The 18464-nt window shown below is 42.9% G+C and overlaps 1 protein-coding gene across 5 annotated transcripts in view; it reads left to right on the plus strand.

Annotated features, from left to right (window-relative positions):
• The window catches only part of PRICKLE2 (prickle planar cell polarity protein 2), a 187994-nt gene that overhangs the window by 134046 nt on the left and 35484 nt on the right, over positions 1-18464 (plus strand). For all 5 annotated transcript variants that reach the window (XM_030570703.1, XM_030570708.1, XM_030570706.1 and 2 more), the window contains 3 exons: positions 10423-10536; positions 12466-12603; positions 13949-14152. In XM_030570703.1, coding sequence (XP_030426563.1) covers positions 10423-10536; positions 12466-12603; positions 13949-14152 — 456 coding nt within the window. The remainder of the gene's footprint in view (positions 1-10422; positions 10537-12465; positions 12604-13948; positions 14153-18464) is intronic.

An 18464-nucleotide genomic window follows, 5' to 3' on the forward strand; every position in this document is an offset into this window, starting at 1 on the left:
GGATGATGAAGTTCTCATCCCACCTAGGATTTTCATCTACGATACACCTTACCCGAGTACACCTGTCTTGTACCGTGAGGCTTAAAATCAAAGACAGAATGATTTCCAGCGCCGGAGGCATGGGATTATATGCACACCTTGGTGTTCCTCAATTATAATATGGATTAATGTGGTTTTAAATACTAACAAACATACAAGGATTCTTTTAATATGATTTCTTTCCTGCCAGAGAGATTTATTTATTCTTCCTGCGTGATCGCCGCTGGGCTCTATTAGCTAGTCAAATTGTTTGTGGTCGCATCCCGATCTTAGATGAGTTTTCATTTGTTCTCTGTGTTTATCGCTAGGTCCATTCCAACGCTTGTTATCCAAATCTAGTTCACCCCCTGTGCACGTCCTCTTACCGCCCCCCCCCCCCATATACACACACACTGTCTCTCTGAGCCAGAACAATGGTTCAGCCCAGTATGGAATGTTTAGGGAGGAAATTAAGTGGAGAGATTCCAGAGTTCACGCCAAAATCCAGTCTTCATGTACTAAAATAGAAAAAATAATTGGCCTCACAAAACATTTTGCCTTCCTAGTTTGGATTTAATTATAGTGTCCAGCCCCAGCTCTGGACAGAAAGTGGGTGAGGGAAGGGATGGTCTTCTGGTTAAGCCATTGGATCTGGGAGTCGAGATCTGGGTTCATCTCCTGACTTTGCCACAAACTCCCTGTGTGACCATAAACCAGCCATTTAATCTCACTGCTCCTTAGATCTCCATCTGTAAGATGGAAGATATAAATGCCTCCTTTCTGTCATGTCTGTTGAGCTTGTTAGCCCTTCAGGGCAGGGGCTCTCTCTTACTATGTGTGTGTACAGTGCGTAGCACATGGGCCTAGATCTCAGTGAGAGGAACCTAGACATTACCATGGTGCAACTACTACGAATAGTAAGTACTAGTCATCTCTCTGTGGTATCTGACTAGCTGTTTATGTGTTGACTTAATATAAAGGCTGTTTGTCAAAATATATTGTATCATATACTATTCATGGGGAAACATGATGGGCCAAATTTGCAGAGGGATTTTAACCCTTCCTCTAATTTTGCAGATGCTATAATTTTCATGCATAGAAATTGTAGAATTGTGTTCCGTGGACATGTAAATAAGGTCACATGCAAAATTCTGGAGGCATATATTTGTTTAATTTAACCCAGTTTGAATCATATAAATATAAACTCCAACTACAGCAGGAGAACAGTGTTCATTTCTTTAGAGGTATGTCAGTTTTAAACATACACTATTCAAGTCCATGAACCATCTCGTAAAAATGCCATTTAATAAGCTAGTCTTCAGGGAGAAGTCAGAGTGGGACTAGAACCTGGATCCCTGAGCTTTAAGTGCTCCCCTGGATGAGTTGCAGAAGCAGCTCTCCTAGTTCAAGCCAGTGCAGACTTGTTTAAACTGTTTGCTGCATTCTTCCCTCTTAAGCCAAGGTTCGTTTTCAAGCTCTCACACAGAGGGTCATGAGATGAGGCCTCAAGTGGATTTCACATATACACACACGTACCAGCAGAAAGGGCCCCACACCTCATTATGTGAACAGCTCTGCATGCCGGCATGATAAATTCACTTTCGGTGAGGGTCAGTGAGGAGGGATAAGAACTCCGTATGTTCCCAGGTAGGGTTATAGAATCAGGAGCTCTCTGCTGCATAAGCAAATCCTGCCGCAATCTCAGCTCTCTCTCTCTCTCATGAGTCCCCTCCTGGTCCCTGATTAGTCACATGTAACATGTGACTCATCATCCTGCTGTCACTGGTGAACTTCAATGCATCCTGCTCCCTGACTTGACTGCTGACATTCGTGGATTTTGCACAGAGCCATGGACTGGATATAAACGTGTGCCTCTCAGTAACTGCTGATTGAACAATATGCTGCAGATCCACACCCAGTTATATACTTAATGCTTTTAGTTTGCGTAGGGCTAAACCCTGCAAAGTTCTGAGTGTGCTGGCCATGATCCAAGGAAGCACTTGAGCACGTGCTTGACTTTAAGCACATGAGTAAAGCTCATCGTCAGAAGCAAGCTCCCCACAGACCAGGACACACTAACTCAAAGCGGTGCCAGACCCTGCCTGAATAACAGATGCAAAACATGCAGACATAATATCTCCACTGGTACGATTATCAATACCCCCCCACAAGAGATCCTTCAAGATCCACGGTTCCTATACATGCCAATCACAACCTGTGGTGTATCTCATCCAGTGCACTAAATGCCCCAGCAACAACTATGTGGGTGAAACCAGAAAATCACTATGCCCTCGAATGAACTCGCACAGAAAAATGATAAACAACAAAAACACCCTATCATCCATGAGTGAACGCTTTTCACAGAGCGATCGCTCCGTACCTGATCTCTCAGTCCTTGTCCTCAAAGGAAACCTGCACAACACCTTCAAAAGACAAGCCTGGGATTTGTTTAAAACCCATGTTCAGTGTTCATATCAACCAAATCCAGATATTTAAACTTCCTGCATTAATGATCTTGGAACTTTGGTAACATACATCACCTGCTAAGAAAGGCATTAGGGACAGGCCGGGTTGAAGCTGAGATGTTGGAAATACCAACTATGTAACACACTGCCCATGTGATTACATCTCCTTTAGTTGTGTTGGCCAGACACTACAAAATTGTTACTTTCTCACAGCTAAACAAGTTCTCCCGTAGCCCCAGAGTTAGAGAGCCATGGTTTTGGTATTGAAGGCTCTGATATTACAGTAATGAAGACCATGCAGCTATCTGGGTAGAAAACAAAGAGGGAGATCAGTATCCCTGTGTTACGTTTTAAGAGCAATAAAGCTTTTCAATATTAAAAAGTTATTTATGTTGTGGAATTGTATTTTGGGTGGTTGTTGCTACAATGAAACCGAAGCAGAGGAATAGTCTAAACTGTAAAAAGGGCTTTATTTTGGCAATCGGAGTAATCAGATCCCAGACTGACATTTTAATGAGAAATAAGTAAATAAGAGGGTCTCATTGCCATGTGGCTGTAGAAACATGAGAGCGATAATTTTTCAGAACAGCTGGTGCAGTTTATATTTCTAAACACTCAATCTCAAATGTTCAGATACCATCCAGAGTTTGTCATGGGAGGGGAAAAAAATGGTTGAGCCCCACTTTGCGACAGCAGCTCAAGGCAAAAGAGACAGCTGATGCTACTCCCCCTTCCTTGCACATGGAATGTCTTTTGTGAAACAATAGCTTGAATCCCTGCAGTGTGTGCAACTTTTTCTTTCTGAAAGAGGTTCTGCATACTTAGTCAGTAGAAGAAAATAGACTCACCAAAGGAATCTGAAGTTATCATTTATTCATACTTTGAAGGTTAAACTTCTAAACCGAGGAATTAAACCGAAAACAGTCCCAGAACTAAGACTGGAAAAATATAAGCATTTGTGTACTAATGTAATTATTTCCCTCAATTAATTGAATAGAGTTGGCTCAACTTTAAAGAATTTTTTTCCCTAGTTTCATTTTACAAGGATTTTTTTTCTTTTGAAGGAGCTATTAATTTCCAAAATACGTATTAGCTTTTTTGCTAGTAATGTCTTCTTTAAAATGTATATTGTTTGTTCTACTTTTTGAGGTGGATGGGGGAAGATGAGACTCACATACTTTGGGAAAAGAACAATCAGTATAAAGATCAATATCTTTCATTTTGTCTTGTTTTCCTCTGCTTGTTTTGTGAATGCGTGTGTGTGTGTGTGTGTGTGTGAGAGAGAGACAGAGAGAGAGAGAGAGAGAGACCTCCTTAAAAGCAAGACTATGCCTGTTGAAGCTACTCCCCTTGCCTTGCCGGTATTTCTGAGTCCCACCCTACAATGCCTTTCTGTTCCATTACTGTCAGGTTACTGGCCCAGGTTGTATCTTGGGGTCTGTGACGTGGGTTAACTTTTATTAGGATTTGGCCTGAGATCTTTTAAATTCCTTCACGGTCGATCTAATTCAAATCTGACACAAGTCACAGAGGAGAGAGGAACACAGATTAATTCAGAGTGAAATCTAACTTAGCCTTCTCAAGAGCCTATGAATTATAACAGTTCTTTTTGCTAAAACAGCTACAGACGAAGGAGGTTGTTACACAGAGAAATAACTCAAAACTGAACTTTTATGTTGCATGTGGCAAAAGTACTGAATAATGTAGTAATTAAAAATAATTAACAGTAAAAAAAAATTATTTGGGTTACGCTGCAACACAATTCTGTGGTGTAATCAAATCTTACATGCATTTCCGGCCTCCCCTAGAGCCTGCAGAAGTCAGTGGAAAGACTCCCATTCATGTCTGTGGGCTTTGAATTAGGTCCTTACGTAGCATCTTCCATCTGTATTTTACCTGTGATGAATTAAAAGTACAATGATTCATTGTGTGCAGACAAATGACATTATACCCATTTCACAGTTAAGCAGACTGAGACTTGGAAGGAACAAATTTTTCAGATGTCTCTACTTATTTGGGATGCCCATCTTGAATTCTCCTTTATTTATTTATTTAATTTATTAGTATTGCCTAATGCCTACAAGCCCTAGTCATAGAGCAGAACCCCACTGAGCTAGCTCTGTACAAACAAAAACAAACAGACAGTCACTTAGGGCCTGCACCGTTCTCACTGACATCACTGCTTTGCACCAGAGCTGTTTGGAAATGGGCTGGGAGAGTCTGGGGATAATTCTGGCTTTTTGTCAGAAAGAAAAGGAAAACTGACACGTTTTAGGTTTTTCAGTGAAAAGTTGAAGTTTTCCACAGAAAGCAGAAACTTTCCCTGAAAGTTTTTTGTTTAATCAAAAATACCATTTTCTTTCAGAAAAACAAAGTTTTAAACGAAGCTGGTGCGCTTCTGAAATTAGGCCCCAGGTATCTCAATTTGGCCCCCACAAATTAATGGATGTTGTTGAAACTCTTGGCAGAACCAAGAATAGGACATGTGATTCCTGCCTCACAGTTCCTGTAACCATTAAACTAGACTCCCTATCCAGCTGTGAATTGATATCTAGAAGCCATTAAGGATACAGTAAACAGCTAAGCAATAGACTAAACATAGAGAACTGTGACAGCTTCTAAACTAGGTTAACACCAAAGATTTGTCATATTCTTTGGTATAAACTTTAATTTCCTGGCACATTTGCTCCAAGTTGAAAACCCATTTATTTCCAAACTATTTTTTTCCCCTACCAGCATATGAACCTTCTGTACAGAGAGAAAATTTCCGTCAAATGTGAGATTCCCTTTCACACACGTGAATTTGTCTCAGACTGGGTGAGACAATGCTTTATGCTCTCCTGCTGCAACCTGGCTGAATCTCGGTGCAGTCTGTCAGGACCCAGCAAGGCTGATGAATCGGTAATAGAACTGGGCAATAACGGATAATTTGGTTCAGTGGCACACCAACAAAATCCAGAGGGGAAAAATTGCTTCAGGTCAATCCAAAATGACTATTTAAAAATGTTACTCACTGAAACAAAAACAAAAATTTTGTCCAACCCAAAATGAAACAGTTTCAGGAGTGGTTTTAGGGTTTTTTTTAGTTAAATCTAGCTCCATTTCTAAACAAAATATCATTTTGGAATGAAAAGTCAAAATGTTTTGACTATTTTGATTTTCTTCCCCATTTTTTTGCAGCAAAAACTATTCACCAAACTCATCTGAATTCATGAACATTTTCGGTCATCCTTCAGCTGCATTTTCCAGCAAGTTACATTGTGCACACACTAAAAATTGTCCAGTTCTACTCAATAATGCCTCAGATAAAGGGACTTCAACCTGTGTGTGTGTTAAACACTACATGATCTGCAAAAAACCTCTGTAGGACGGATACAGACAGCATCTGTTCTACACAGCCAGGAACACTCAATGGATGGCTCAGTGATTGTCCCGGTCCTAGAGAAAAGAATTCAGTCCTGTGCCCCCATCATATCGCTGAGGGATGCACTGGGGGAAAGAATCTTTCTCCCCCAAGCTGCAGAGCTGTTCCACAGTTGCTGCTTCAGCCTACAATTTCTGCATGTGTAATAAACCCTCACCACTGCAAGGAAGATGGGGGTGGGTGGGATTTGCGTAGGAAAGATTCCCAGCTCTGATGCACCTTCTCCTTTGCACTGGGACATAGAGCTGTACTCCATGTGGGCAGAGTGCCAGAGTCCATTACCTGCCCTACCTTCTCCAAAACCCGCAATGGAACCTCACACATTAGGTCCACTGTCCACCTTGGAAGGATTTCCCCCTCAATATCTAGCTGGGACCCTTCACTTAAGGTGTCAGACACTTAGGGCTTCTCTAAAGTTACCGGTAGATCGGCACTGCTGCAGTCGATGCAGCGAGTGATTTAGCGGGTCTGGTGAAGACACGCTAAATCAGTCGATGAGAGAACACTCTCCCATCGATTTGTGTACTCCACCTCCCCGGGAAGTGTAAGGGAAGTCTATGGGAGATGCTCTCCTATCTACACAGTGCAGTGGCTCTAACTAGGGGAGGGATAGCTCAGTGGTTTGAGCATTGGCCTGCTGAACTCAGAGTTGTGAGTTCAATTCTTAAAGGGGCCACTTAGGGATCTGGGGCAAAAATCAGTACTTTGTCCTGCTAGTGAAGGCAGGGGGCTGGACTCAATGACCGTCCCTTCCAGTTCTAGGAGATAAATATATCTCCATACATTTTATTTAATTACATCAACTTCAGTGACGTTATTCACGTCACTGAAGTTGTGTAAGTTAGATCGATTTACCGCGGTAGTGTAGACCAGCCCTTTTATAAATGTACAGGGTAAAAAGCAGCTCCTAGCACATCAAGAGTTCAGAAGCTGGATCTCCATTTCCTTGCTCCAGAAGCCGTAAACAAATTATATTTTTCCTTAAAAAAAAACAAAAAACCAGTGTACAAAAGGCTGGATTCTGGCTTTGTTCTTACATACACACTCAAACATCAGCAATGATAAGACAAGTTGTGGGTATCCCGATTTTCCCCAAACCCAGGAAGCTGACATTCCAGAGACCTTCCTGATGTTCCAGGGCAGGACGATGTCCATGTGTCTGGGTGTGGAACCCTTCCCATGACCTCTATGCACTCCTTCCCCACTTCATCCATTTCTCTTCCAGGGGCCAGTCATTAGCATGGGAGACGTGCAGGGAGGACAGAATGCAGGTGCTGACCAGGTCAAAGACTCACTCCTGCTGTGCTGCCTCCTGAGAATCAAGCAAACTTTTTTTAAAATAACCGTAATTGTTCCCTTTCCCCCAACTTGTCTCCATGTCCCTAACCCATGAGCTCCTTGGGAAAGGGACCATCCCTTCTTTAATGTCTAGAAAGAACCTAGCGCATTGTGGGCACTAACAGCATCAAACTAGAATGACCACTCTGTTTTACCATTGTTAGAGTGCACCCATTTGGGGCAAGGATTTGGCTCTTTGGGTAAATACAAGCAAAAACATCAGCTGGCGGAAATATGACTGTGCAAAATCCCACATGATGAATCGTGTGGCGGTCCCAAGGCATTACCGCCCCAGAGAGGAGGGTTGGTACTCGTAGGGAACAGACAGATGTCTTCGTGAGGACAGTCCCTCCGCTGACTCTGCTGATTGACAGATACCACATGGAAGGCCTGCCTAAGGTGATCTGAATATGACAAAATGTTTCAGGTTCATTTTAGGCAACGCCGCGCAGGTCTGGGCCTGCTATTTTTGTTTTATTTTGTTTTGTTTTCCAAATTAATTTGCCCATCCCTACAGAAATATTTTGCTAAATTTATGGGAGCCGGCTCCAGCGGGTCTCCTGAGATTAAACTGAAAAATCCCCAGAGGAAGCACTAATGGCCATACATGCAGAACGTTCTGTCTGATGGCCAGGAAACAAACACCTAGTTACCAGAAACCGGATTGCAGACCTGCATTAGATCCGTCACCCCTTTAGCATACGGTGTGTGTCTTACAGCTCATTACTTGAGGGACCTGAACAACATAATGTAATTTGGCAGCTAGTCAAGAAGAAATTATTTCTGGACTCCTTCAAGGACACATTGTGCATAAGATCTTCATTTACAACAATCTGAACCCAGGTGATACAGAGCAAAGAGGCTAAGCTATCAGTACAGACACTTGAGTGGAAATCTTGCAAAGAAAAATCAGCAGACCTCAGTAATAGGGAGGGTGGTATAGCCCAGCACTCAGATAAAAGATATGGCAGTCAGAGCTCCTGCTGGAATGTATAAGTAATTCTGCTACCGACTATCTACGTGACCCTGGAAAAGTCAGTTAACATCTGTACACTTCAGTTAGTCGTTCCTAATAGGGCAGTATTTGCTACCTGGCACAGTGTTGTAAGGCTTAATTGTTTGTAAAAGTATTTGGATATCCTTGGATGAAGGATGCTCTATAAATGCAAAGTAAGTATTATTGTATTTAGTATTTGAGTTATTATTTTTAAATAAGGGTTATTTGGAACTTTCAGTTTCTTTTCTGGTTTCCACACTAGAAGGTTGGTTGTCTGTCTCTTGCATTAGCGAAACTAATTCTGTGCCATCTGTTTGGATCATTGCATATTACCCAGTGGGTTCTCGGGATCCAGCAGTCTATACTGCATGGAAGACCCTTGCCATCAGCAGAGCAAAAATACATATGGAGGCATGTAAAAATTCATCATCAGTATGAAAGCAATAATGGGAGGGTTGAAGATTAGGATTGCTTCAGATAAGGACTCCAAAATAAAGAGGCGGAGGGAGATTTTCAGAAGCAGCTAAGTGACTTGAAAGTTGTTTCAGATTAAGATAGGATGTGACCTTAAAGTACAATAGCTATTCCAGAATAACGCCATGTGTGAACGAGCCCTCAGAAGCACAAGCCCCATTGGAGATCAGTCCCTTAGGTATGCTGGCCAGATTTCCCCCTTAACATGCAATGGGTCCCCCATCCGTCCTTTTGTGCCCTGATGATTGGGATGTGGGGTGTCCATAAGCGCTTTAGGGTCTAGAGGAAGGCAGGCCGCTTAAAGGGTGAAAAATCTTCCTTAAGCCTCTCCTACTCTCAAAATATAAATTGGTCTCTGCTGGCCGTGCATTCCTCATTCCTCACTTATCCTTTGGGAAAAGTCCCCCAAGAGAAGAGGTAAGTTGGGCACCAGCCACCAGAAAGCACCAGTGGGATAGAGAGTTCTAGGGTAAAGGACCCTCTCCCTAGTTTCTGTCCTTTGAAAGATCTTGTTAGCTGGGGCACCACAGCCCTAGTTGCAGTTGCAGTGGGGTGGCACCAGGGGAGAGGCGGTCTCTCAGGAAGGTCGGATCCCTTGGTACTTCATAGGCCAAGCCCAACTTAAATTCCACAGAGGAACTGGTAGGAAGCCACTGTAGCTTCTGTGCTGTCTGAGCGAAACACTGCTAAATTAGCAGGCAGCCGCATCTTGCTCTAGATTCAATTTCTACGGAATCATAAAGTAGAGATGCCCAGCTGGAGATTAACCTCAAGGTGGCGAAGGCATGAGGAGCCGTACTGAAATCAGCACCCTTCTAACCAAGCACAGATTAAAGAGAGCCATCTGGCCCGCTGCTGCCAGCTGAGTATATACCCACCGCCAATTCTTTGCAATTTTCAAAGCTGACCAGTGAGCGGACAAAGGGGAACAATTTAATTTCTGTCAAACCTTCTGGGCGCTCTTCCCAAGCCTTCAGACATCACCACAGCCTCCGTTGAGTTGAGTCTCAGCCAGCAAGCCCTCAGCCAAGCCTCAATATCAGCCAGACAACTGATGAGCTGGAGTTGTGCATGTACTTCATACACACGCATACACACGCACGGGCTCTCCTAGGAGGTGGGCACAATCTCCTAGGAGGCGGGCATGTTGCGCTCCACCGTGCTGTACTTTTAAATAATTGTTTTAATTATATACTCTGAGACTGAAGAGAAAAACAAGCCTTCCAACAGGTTCTATCTGCTGATTATTTTCACAAATTGTTACAGAAAAGACCTTGAGGGTTTCAGAGTAGGTGGAGGCTGAAGTACCCAGTAACACGCTGGGTGCCAGGGAGTAGCATTGTTAACCTCTGTTGCAAAGGGAGGTATTAACACATTCTCCCGACCAAGGGAAACATGCTAACAGTATGGACATTAACAGAGAAAACGGTAAAGCACAACCCCTGAGAATTAGGTTAGACATGAAACTCCTGCTATCTCCTCTTTTCTCTCTTTTTAAAAACAAACTGAGTTGTTTGTTTTCATATAGATATAGCTATATAGATATAGAATAACCAGATGGTTTAACTTTAAAGGCTTTTTTTTTCCATTTGCACCTTTAATTTTTAGTGACCACTTGCTCTCCAAGTGTTCTGTTCTGTCAGTTGAAAAGAATGTGTCAAAGTCAATCAAGGAATTGTACTACAGTGCCCTTTTTTAATGTTTAGGTTCACCAGTACTACAGCTGCCTCCCGGAAGACAAAGTGCCCTACGTGAACAGTCCTGGAGAGAAATTGCGCATTAAGCAGCTTTTGCACCAACTGCCGCCGCATGACAATGAGGTGAGTGGTTTAAAAATAATTTAAACATTGCAGTATATCATATTTGGTGGTGAGGGGAATGCACCTTTTTAATTTAGCGTTGGTGTCATGATTAGCCAAACCACTGAAAGAATCTTGTGTACGTTACTGCAGCTTTCAATTGGAGTTTTCTTGATTTTCATTTTAAAAAGAACCAATAAATTTTTACATTTTCTGTCATCTGTCTGGAATATTGTGCTATGAAAATGGTATGGCCAGGTGCCTTTCACTGTCACATATTACTAGAAGCTCCCTTATGCAAAACTCCTCTAGAATTTAATAGCCTAACTTTTTAAACCAACCTACAACATTCGATAACAAGTATCTAATTCTTTGTTACATTTTCTAGAATGGTTTAAAAACTTGTAGACAGGGGAGCTCTTTCTCTGCATATTCATAAATAAATTTCTGTAGAATATTAATTTCTTGAGGCCCTTACTCGTTAAGTCCCTATTAAGGTGATAGATACATTATATATTTAGAAGCTCTTGTTTTGTTTTTTAAAGGTCAAATTTTAGCTTTAATTTTTAAAATTCATCTTCCTAAAATCGGGTGGGTGAAAAACAAAGAAACCTTTCTACACTCAAAGGCAAAAACTTTGTTACAATTGTATTAAGGTTCTTGTTAAATCAGCTGGAGCTAGATTTTAAATTAACTCCAAAAGTCTGTATAAAGTCCTGTTTTGTCTCACCGAGGGCTTGCAAATGTCTCTAAACAGGGAGTGATTTTGTATTTGTGCTGAGTTAAGATGAGTTAAGATCTGTGATTTTATAGACACTGAACCTCAACTCTGAGTTTCCAGTCAAAACCATTTACAGCAATTTAAGGTGTATTCAGATAATTACTAAATCCTGTGTTATTTATGAGACAGCAAAAAAGGGTATGGATGTTGAACTTGAATATCTCATGAAGTTCCATTGCATAAACAATGATCCGCACATTGCTCCTCTGCGAAAGACGTGTCCGTAACTTGTTTTATCTAGGTCATATTTTAATGTGCTTGTCTGTGCCTGGCAAGATGCCATATAAATACAATGCTCAGAATCCAGGAGAATTCCGAGCAGCTGTGAGGACAGAGTCAAATTCTTCAGCAGCCAATCCTGTAGGCCTTGAGCTTGAGCAGCTCCCTGACAGTCTGCAGTGCCTGACAATAAATAAATACGTAATTTGCTGTTACAAGTTAGGGGCCTGATCCTGGGATTTGTCTGCAACCAGGGAGAGAGTTAGGCGTCCATTTCCCATTGAAACTCAGTTAATTCAATGACTCTACTCCGGTGAGTAAGGCATGTGGGATTGGGCCTGTTACGGCTCATGGCAATAACATTTCTCCCCAAATGCCATAATCCAATTCCACTGGAATCAAATCAGCTTCAGATCAAATCTGTAAGCATGAAAATAATATCTGAGCTGTGGAAACCTCTCATTCGCTGAACTTTTGGTGACATTATAAATTTGATTGTTTACATCCTCCCATTTCCTTCCCACCTACTCCCCCCCGCCCAAAAAAAATTTGGAATCGCTAATAAATCCTTAACTGAAGCTGGGCATAGAGTCTTCATCCCATACAAATAATTAGTAGCACATCATAAACTTAGCAAAAGTGGGTGTTACAAGAGAGCCATTACTGGGCTGCTCTAATACCTCCGGCATGAAAAGACTGAAGGAACTAAATGACTATCCTGCTACTGGATTATAAAGAGCACTCATGGTCTCAGCCTTTCCAAACTTGGGCCAGATCCTGAGCCAGCCTGAATCAGCATTTTTACTCCAGATCACCCCTGCCGAGTCTCAGGGGAGTAGTTCTCACTTGACTGTAAATCAACCAAGCTTTGAAAATAGTAGGCACAGTAACAACAAGTACGTTTGTGGTTCTGTTCATGGTAAAGCAAAATATCCCTGCTTGCCTCTTAGGTCCGCTATTGTAATTCATTGGATGAGGAAGAGAAAAGGGAGCTAAAACTCTTCAGCAATCAGAGGAAAAGGGAGAATCTAGGGAGAGGCAATGTTCGACCATTCCCTGTCACCATGACTGGAGCCATTTGCGAACAGGTAAGTGCCAATTACGGGACATGTCGTTGTTCGGCCAGTGGCATCCGTTGATTCACCTGGGGTTTACTACCCCGTGGAAAGTGTGACTATATATTAGTTTGGGTTGTTTTAAATGAGAGTAAGCCATTCTTGTCCCTGTGTTGGGCACTGGGAAGTCTGATCCCCCTCTGCCTATGGAGAAGGAATACATGCACCTGGTATTCACATGCATGCACTGCAGTATATCTACCTCTGCATCCAGGTTCTCCTGCCAGAAGGCTGAATTTATCCCTTAGGTAACTGGCGAGCTCCCGAGTGGGAACAGGCTGGGTGTTTTTAGGGGTTTCCCAGGTCAGATAGCAGGCAGTAGTGTCAATTTCATGCGCTACTCAGTCCAGGCAGGTGTCCCAACCCATCCTGCCCCCCTCACAGCTGGAAATATTCCTGATTAATCTCCAGCCTGTGCTCCCCAGAGGAACTGCTCCTGCAACACTGGTTACTGACTGCCAAAACAGGGTTGAGACAGTTAGGTTGAGCTCACGCCCAGAGTGTCAATGAGGGAACCGACTAGAAGCAGGAATGGGAAAACCCCAGGGAAGCAGCCCAGTGCGAGCAAGAGGGGAGAGTTGAGTAATAAGCCCAGATCGGTCGGGGAGGTTGGTTTTGGGGCATTTAGAGAGGGGATTGTGGGAAGGGCGACTGCTGGAAGAAGGAGGAGCCAGGAGATGGAGGAAGGACGAATGGGGCCCCTGGTGTTCCGTTCAGGAAGCTGTAAGTAAAAAGGCAGTGTTGTTACATCTGGAGTCATCAGAAGCATTTGGTTTTGCAGTGCAATGATAAGTGACCAGCTGGCCAAGGCGGTTACTCCATTTGGCTCTTCTATAGAGTTCCCCAAGCAGCGGAAACTCAGCCATGCCAGGAAGGCCATTTCCCCCCCCTTACAGGCCTAGGGAGGAAATGTGCCCTGAGGGCACCATGCTTGCCCATGGGATCTGACTGGCCACGCTGCAAAGACACTGCCACAGAGCCGGAGTCAAGCCAGCTTTGGGACACTGTAGTAATCATAGCCTACTAGTGTCCCAAGAATTCTCTCTGTTTGTCCTCCGGAGAAACTGTGCAGATTTTCTGCCTTTAACGTCCGGAGAGTGATAACTGTAACGCCTAGGGACCTTCCGGGCTGCCCTAAACCACAGCCTAAGATCAAAGGGGTGGTGACCCCAAAACCAGCTTTCATTTGATGGATGCAAACATATGAACTGTCAGGTGGGGGTCAGGGGAAGCTCCTGCTTTATCACATTGTGTAAGTCAACTTCTGAAACATGGCCTGTCGAACAAGCCCTCTTCCTGTTTGTTCTTCTTCTACCAGTGTGGGGGCCAAATCAGTGGAGGCGACATCGCTGTATTTGCCTCCAGAGCAGGCCACGGCATTTGCTGGCACCCCCCGTGCTTCATATGCACGGTCTGCAATGAGCTGCTGGTTGATCTGATCTACTTTTATCAAGAGGGGAAGATTTATTGTGGCAGACACCACGCTGAATGCCTGAAGCCTCGATGTGCAGCGTGTGACGAGGTAAGAGCAAGCCCAGCTTTGTGCCCGGGCCTTGTGTTATGCTACTTTGTGTTAATACATGAGCAGTTGAGAGCACTGAGCCACCTCTTTAGAAACTCCGCTCATCCATCCCAAACTTGCCTCTGTGGTTACTGGCCTGTGGAATATGTGAAATTACTGGACGGTGGAAGTCGCCTAGCTTCTAGCACCACTGTCTGTTTTGCTGTGGGATACTGATTTGGGGGGCCACAGGATACCCCAAATACTGAATTGGGGTGTCCTGTGGCCATTCAAGTCTGCACCTCTATTAACTACAACCGGTGCTCAGCCCGTTGGCCATGAGACTGAGAGACTCGCCATCCTAACCGAGAGGGTCCTGCCTCTCCAACTACCGCCAGAGTCCAATGGCAGGGAGCGTATGGGTCAAAATGAGGGGGGCCAGCAAATTATTCCTGCAGGGAAGAAGAAGTGGTGTGGGTTCTGTTCCTGCAGCACAAGTCCCTTTTGGTCATCTCTGCCCCATCTCTGCTTTCTTGCTGCCATCAATAATTTTCACCAGGGAAGGGGAAGACACCACATTTGCATGGAACTCAGTTGATTTTGGGACTTCAGTGAGTGATGTCCCCATGAAATGAGGGGCAACAGAGAGACATGAATAATGGGCTTGTTACTCGGAGTGGCAATCAGCCATGGGAGAAATTTTAAAGCGGCAACGCAGCCTGGAGATGGCTGGGCCCTAAATCAGAACTTGGTCAGGGAGGGCTACAGAGGAGCTTAGCAGACTGAATTCTTCAGGTCCCTTCAGACCCCAACTCCTTAGCAATGTCGGTAGGTCCCAACTCCCCCTCCAGCCAGCACCACTTCTCTCCTAGGACTGGCAGATGGGAGAATGGGCCTGCCACTCAGGCAGGTAGTCTTGAACGGTCTCATGTCTCGGCTTCTCCTTAGGGAGATTTTCAAGGGGATTCTCACAGCTGGAGGGCTGTCGAAACCACTGTGTATTTCATGGGGATGAGCAGAGTCCAGGCCCATAAGGGGCTGTGGTGTGTAGGTGAGGGAAGCTTATTTACCAGTTCAGCAACTCTGAACTGTGGGGGATTCTCAGGAGCTCACCTGTCCTCTGACTAGGCTGTCCACTGAACAGTCCACTTCTGCCTCCTGGTTGGCTTCGTGTGAACAGTATGGTTGTGGAGACTTTTGGATGGATAGAGCCTCATGGTACCTTTGTGTTCAAGGTAGCTGAGAGCTGCAAATTTGCATTGGCTGCCAACCATTTCCCCTCTTCTGTAATGTCATGAGCTTAGCAAATACTGCAGAACATTCCCGGTGCAATTTTTAAAGGACATTCACTTCCCATGAACGTTCGTGGGACTGTGTTTTAGTAGCACCAAGGATTGTGAAAATATTCGAATCCTCCCAGTGGAGCTGAAGTTCTCTTTTCACAATAATTTACACCAGAAGCCTGATTGTAAGTGTTTAAGCTCATCCAGTCATGGAGCAGAATCAGTAATGTCCAGCTTCTATGACAAGCACAACTGTGCAATGCTGCTCTGATTTCTGAGCTCAGAACTAACTTGGTGAAAAAAATTGACTCATGTTAAATCATGAATAAATCTGAGAGAATCGCAATGTGTTCGCAGACCGGAAAAAAAGGGCTGATTCATAAAGTAAATGAGTTGTTATGAATTATTTACTCAGCTCTAACATGGACTGTGATTGGTTACTTATAAAAGGCAAAGATTTTTATGCTCAGACCCAAAATGCTAAACAAAAAAATGTCAGGCCTGCTGAGCTACTAGAGTTTGACAGAAGTCAAATCTTGCCTCTAAATAGGTTTTTCCTTTAGAAAAATAATCACCATATTGTGGGATTGCTAGTGTTGGGATACTCTCTGCATATGGCAACTAACATTAAAATAAACTCACACTGCAGTGTTCTGAGTTTTGTGGACTGAGGTGCAACACCATATGTAGGCAAAACAACGAATTTTCCTAATGAAGGCATGAGGTTTCCCTTCCATTGTGTGTAACTTCAGAGTCCCATTTCAATGTAAACAGTGTACCTCTAACAGCCTGGGGTGTGTGTAGACCTGATATAGCTCAACTTCTGCACTACGTGGCAGAGAACACACAAAGCCATATCAACAGTTTGTTAGGGTTCATGAACATTTTTCCCTTCGGTTTCAAGTTTGCACTTGATTTGCATTGGGAGGTTTCAGCTTCAAATCAGCCCAGGGTCATGCTACCCTAGATCTAGGTTTACTCACAGGGTCAGGGGCCTTGGAGAACTTTTCAGTAACTTTCCTGTAATGACATACCAAGCGGTTCAATTTCAGCCCAGTCATGGGTGGTGGTGCCTCCACTGTAGACAGATCTACCAGAGGAAACCTCACCTTTGCACTGGAGGAGAGAGTGTTCTATATCTTATGATATGTAGAGTTTGACTCTACGTTGTATTGAAATAGACCTTAATAGAGGAAATTAAAAGGGATATGAGACGCTGAGCAAATATACAAAAAAACCTTCAAGGCTGATTCTGGATGTTCCTCAAGTGTCAATTTCAGTTTAAAGGCTGGTAAAGAAAATTGTTCTGGCTTTGAGAGTTATGAAAACTGAAGTATGGAAAACCATAAGTATTATAAAAATCCTAAATCCCATCTGTGCAAGTGTACAATAAAAATCCCATTGTATATCCACATCAAGTATAAAGAGCATTGCCTTATGTATCCAATTAGATTTGTAATGTTACCCGTACAAAGCAAACTCCTATTGAAATGGCCATTTCTGGTCCTTTTAAGCGGAGTAATTTTTTTTTCATGTATTTTTATCCTTGCAAAGTCCTGTTACAAATTCTAGTACAAATACTCTGTTCAATTCCCTCTTTAAAACACTTCTACGTCCAACAATAATCACAAATAATATGAAATAACCACAAGACAAAGCTTCCGATTAACCTTCTCCGTGGAATATACTGTACTGGCTCTGTCACGGAGCAAAGTAGCTAACTGAATAGGAGTGTTGTTAGAAATCAAGAGGTCTAGACTCTATTTCCAACTCAGTTGTTCACTCACTGTGTAACCTCAAATAACTCAGCAAATTTCTCTGTGCCTCAGTTTCCTCATCAATAAAATGAGGATGCTAATTCTTCCTCATTTTTTGTAAAACAATTGGCCATCTGTGGATGAAAAGCATTGTCGGGGTGCTGCACATTACAGTTGCTACTGCTGCTGTCTCACTTCTCACATCCTTTTCGTTTCCCTTTATAAATGGTGAATAAATGATTAATAGATGTTTTAAAAAATGGTTAATCAGTTATTAATACAGAGTCCCACAGGTCGATAAGTTGCTTATTACTTTGACTTCACATCATCCACTGATGTACTCAGAAGCATCTACAACTCATACTACTCGTGTCTGTAACGTGTTTATCATATCTATGAATCATTCATTAACTCTTCATACACCAGGTACAAATAGAACCTTAATGTAAACGTGACTTTATGTGCTTTGTAATTTGTGCAGTGATCCTAATTATTACAGTAAGATCCCGGTTAGAGGATCTAATCTTTTTGTTTTCCTGTGAAGTGCTGTTCCTGCCTGCAATATTGTGCTATCAACAGGGTGGATAAAATGTGATGATTTTTTAAAGTAAAATAGTTTTTTATTCAAATTGGATTTTTTTATTTAAATTAAATCCAGATTTATTTTTAAAAAAATAAACCCCTTAAAATTAAATTTTGAAATTGACAACTTTATGATAAACCTAAATATTTTATAATGTATTAAAATCATTTAAATTGAATGCAAAAATAAATATTCAACAATGCATGTTTGCTTCCAAGTGTTAGAGGGTCAAACCACTGAACTGGTGGAAGTCACTGGCTAAGCACCTGGAACCAGAATCTGTCGAAAGGCTAAGTCAGCTTTTGACAGCAGTCGCCGCTTTTGGCAGGTGCAAAGAGAATATATTTTTTGGTTCAGTTTATTCCACTAGTTCAGTTCAATGACTAGTTCTTTCAAAATCAAGAAACCAATTGGGAGTTGAAAGAGCGGGAAAACCTCTTTTCCAATTCCAATCTCTGGATACAGCTGTAGTGTGAGAGGATGAGATCTACAGGTACTAAAACTTGGAAGGGCTTGGTGACCAGGAACAATCAGTTCATAGACTCATAGACTCTAGGACTGGAAGGGACCTCGAGAGGTCATCGAGTCCAGTCCCCTGCCCTCATGGCAGGACCAAATACTGTCTAGACCATCCCTGATAGACATTTATCTAACCTACTCTTAAATATCTCCAGCGATGGAGATTCCACAACCTCCCTAGGCAATCTATT

Source organism: Gopherus evgoodei, chromosome 7 (assembly GCF_007399415.2).
Source record: "Gopherus evgoodei ecotype Sinaloan lineage chromosome 7, rGopEvg1_v1.p, whole genome shotgun sequence".
NCBI classification, from domain to species: domain Eukaryota; kingdom Metazoa; phylum Chordata; order Testudines; family Testudinidae; genus Gopherus; species Gopherus evgoodei.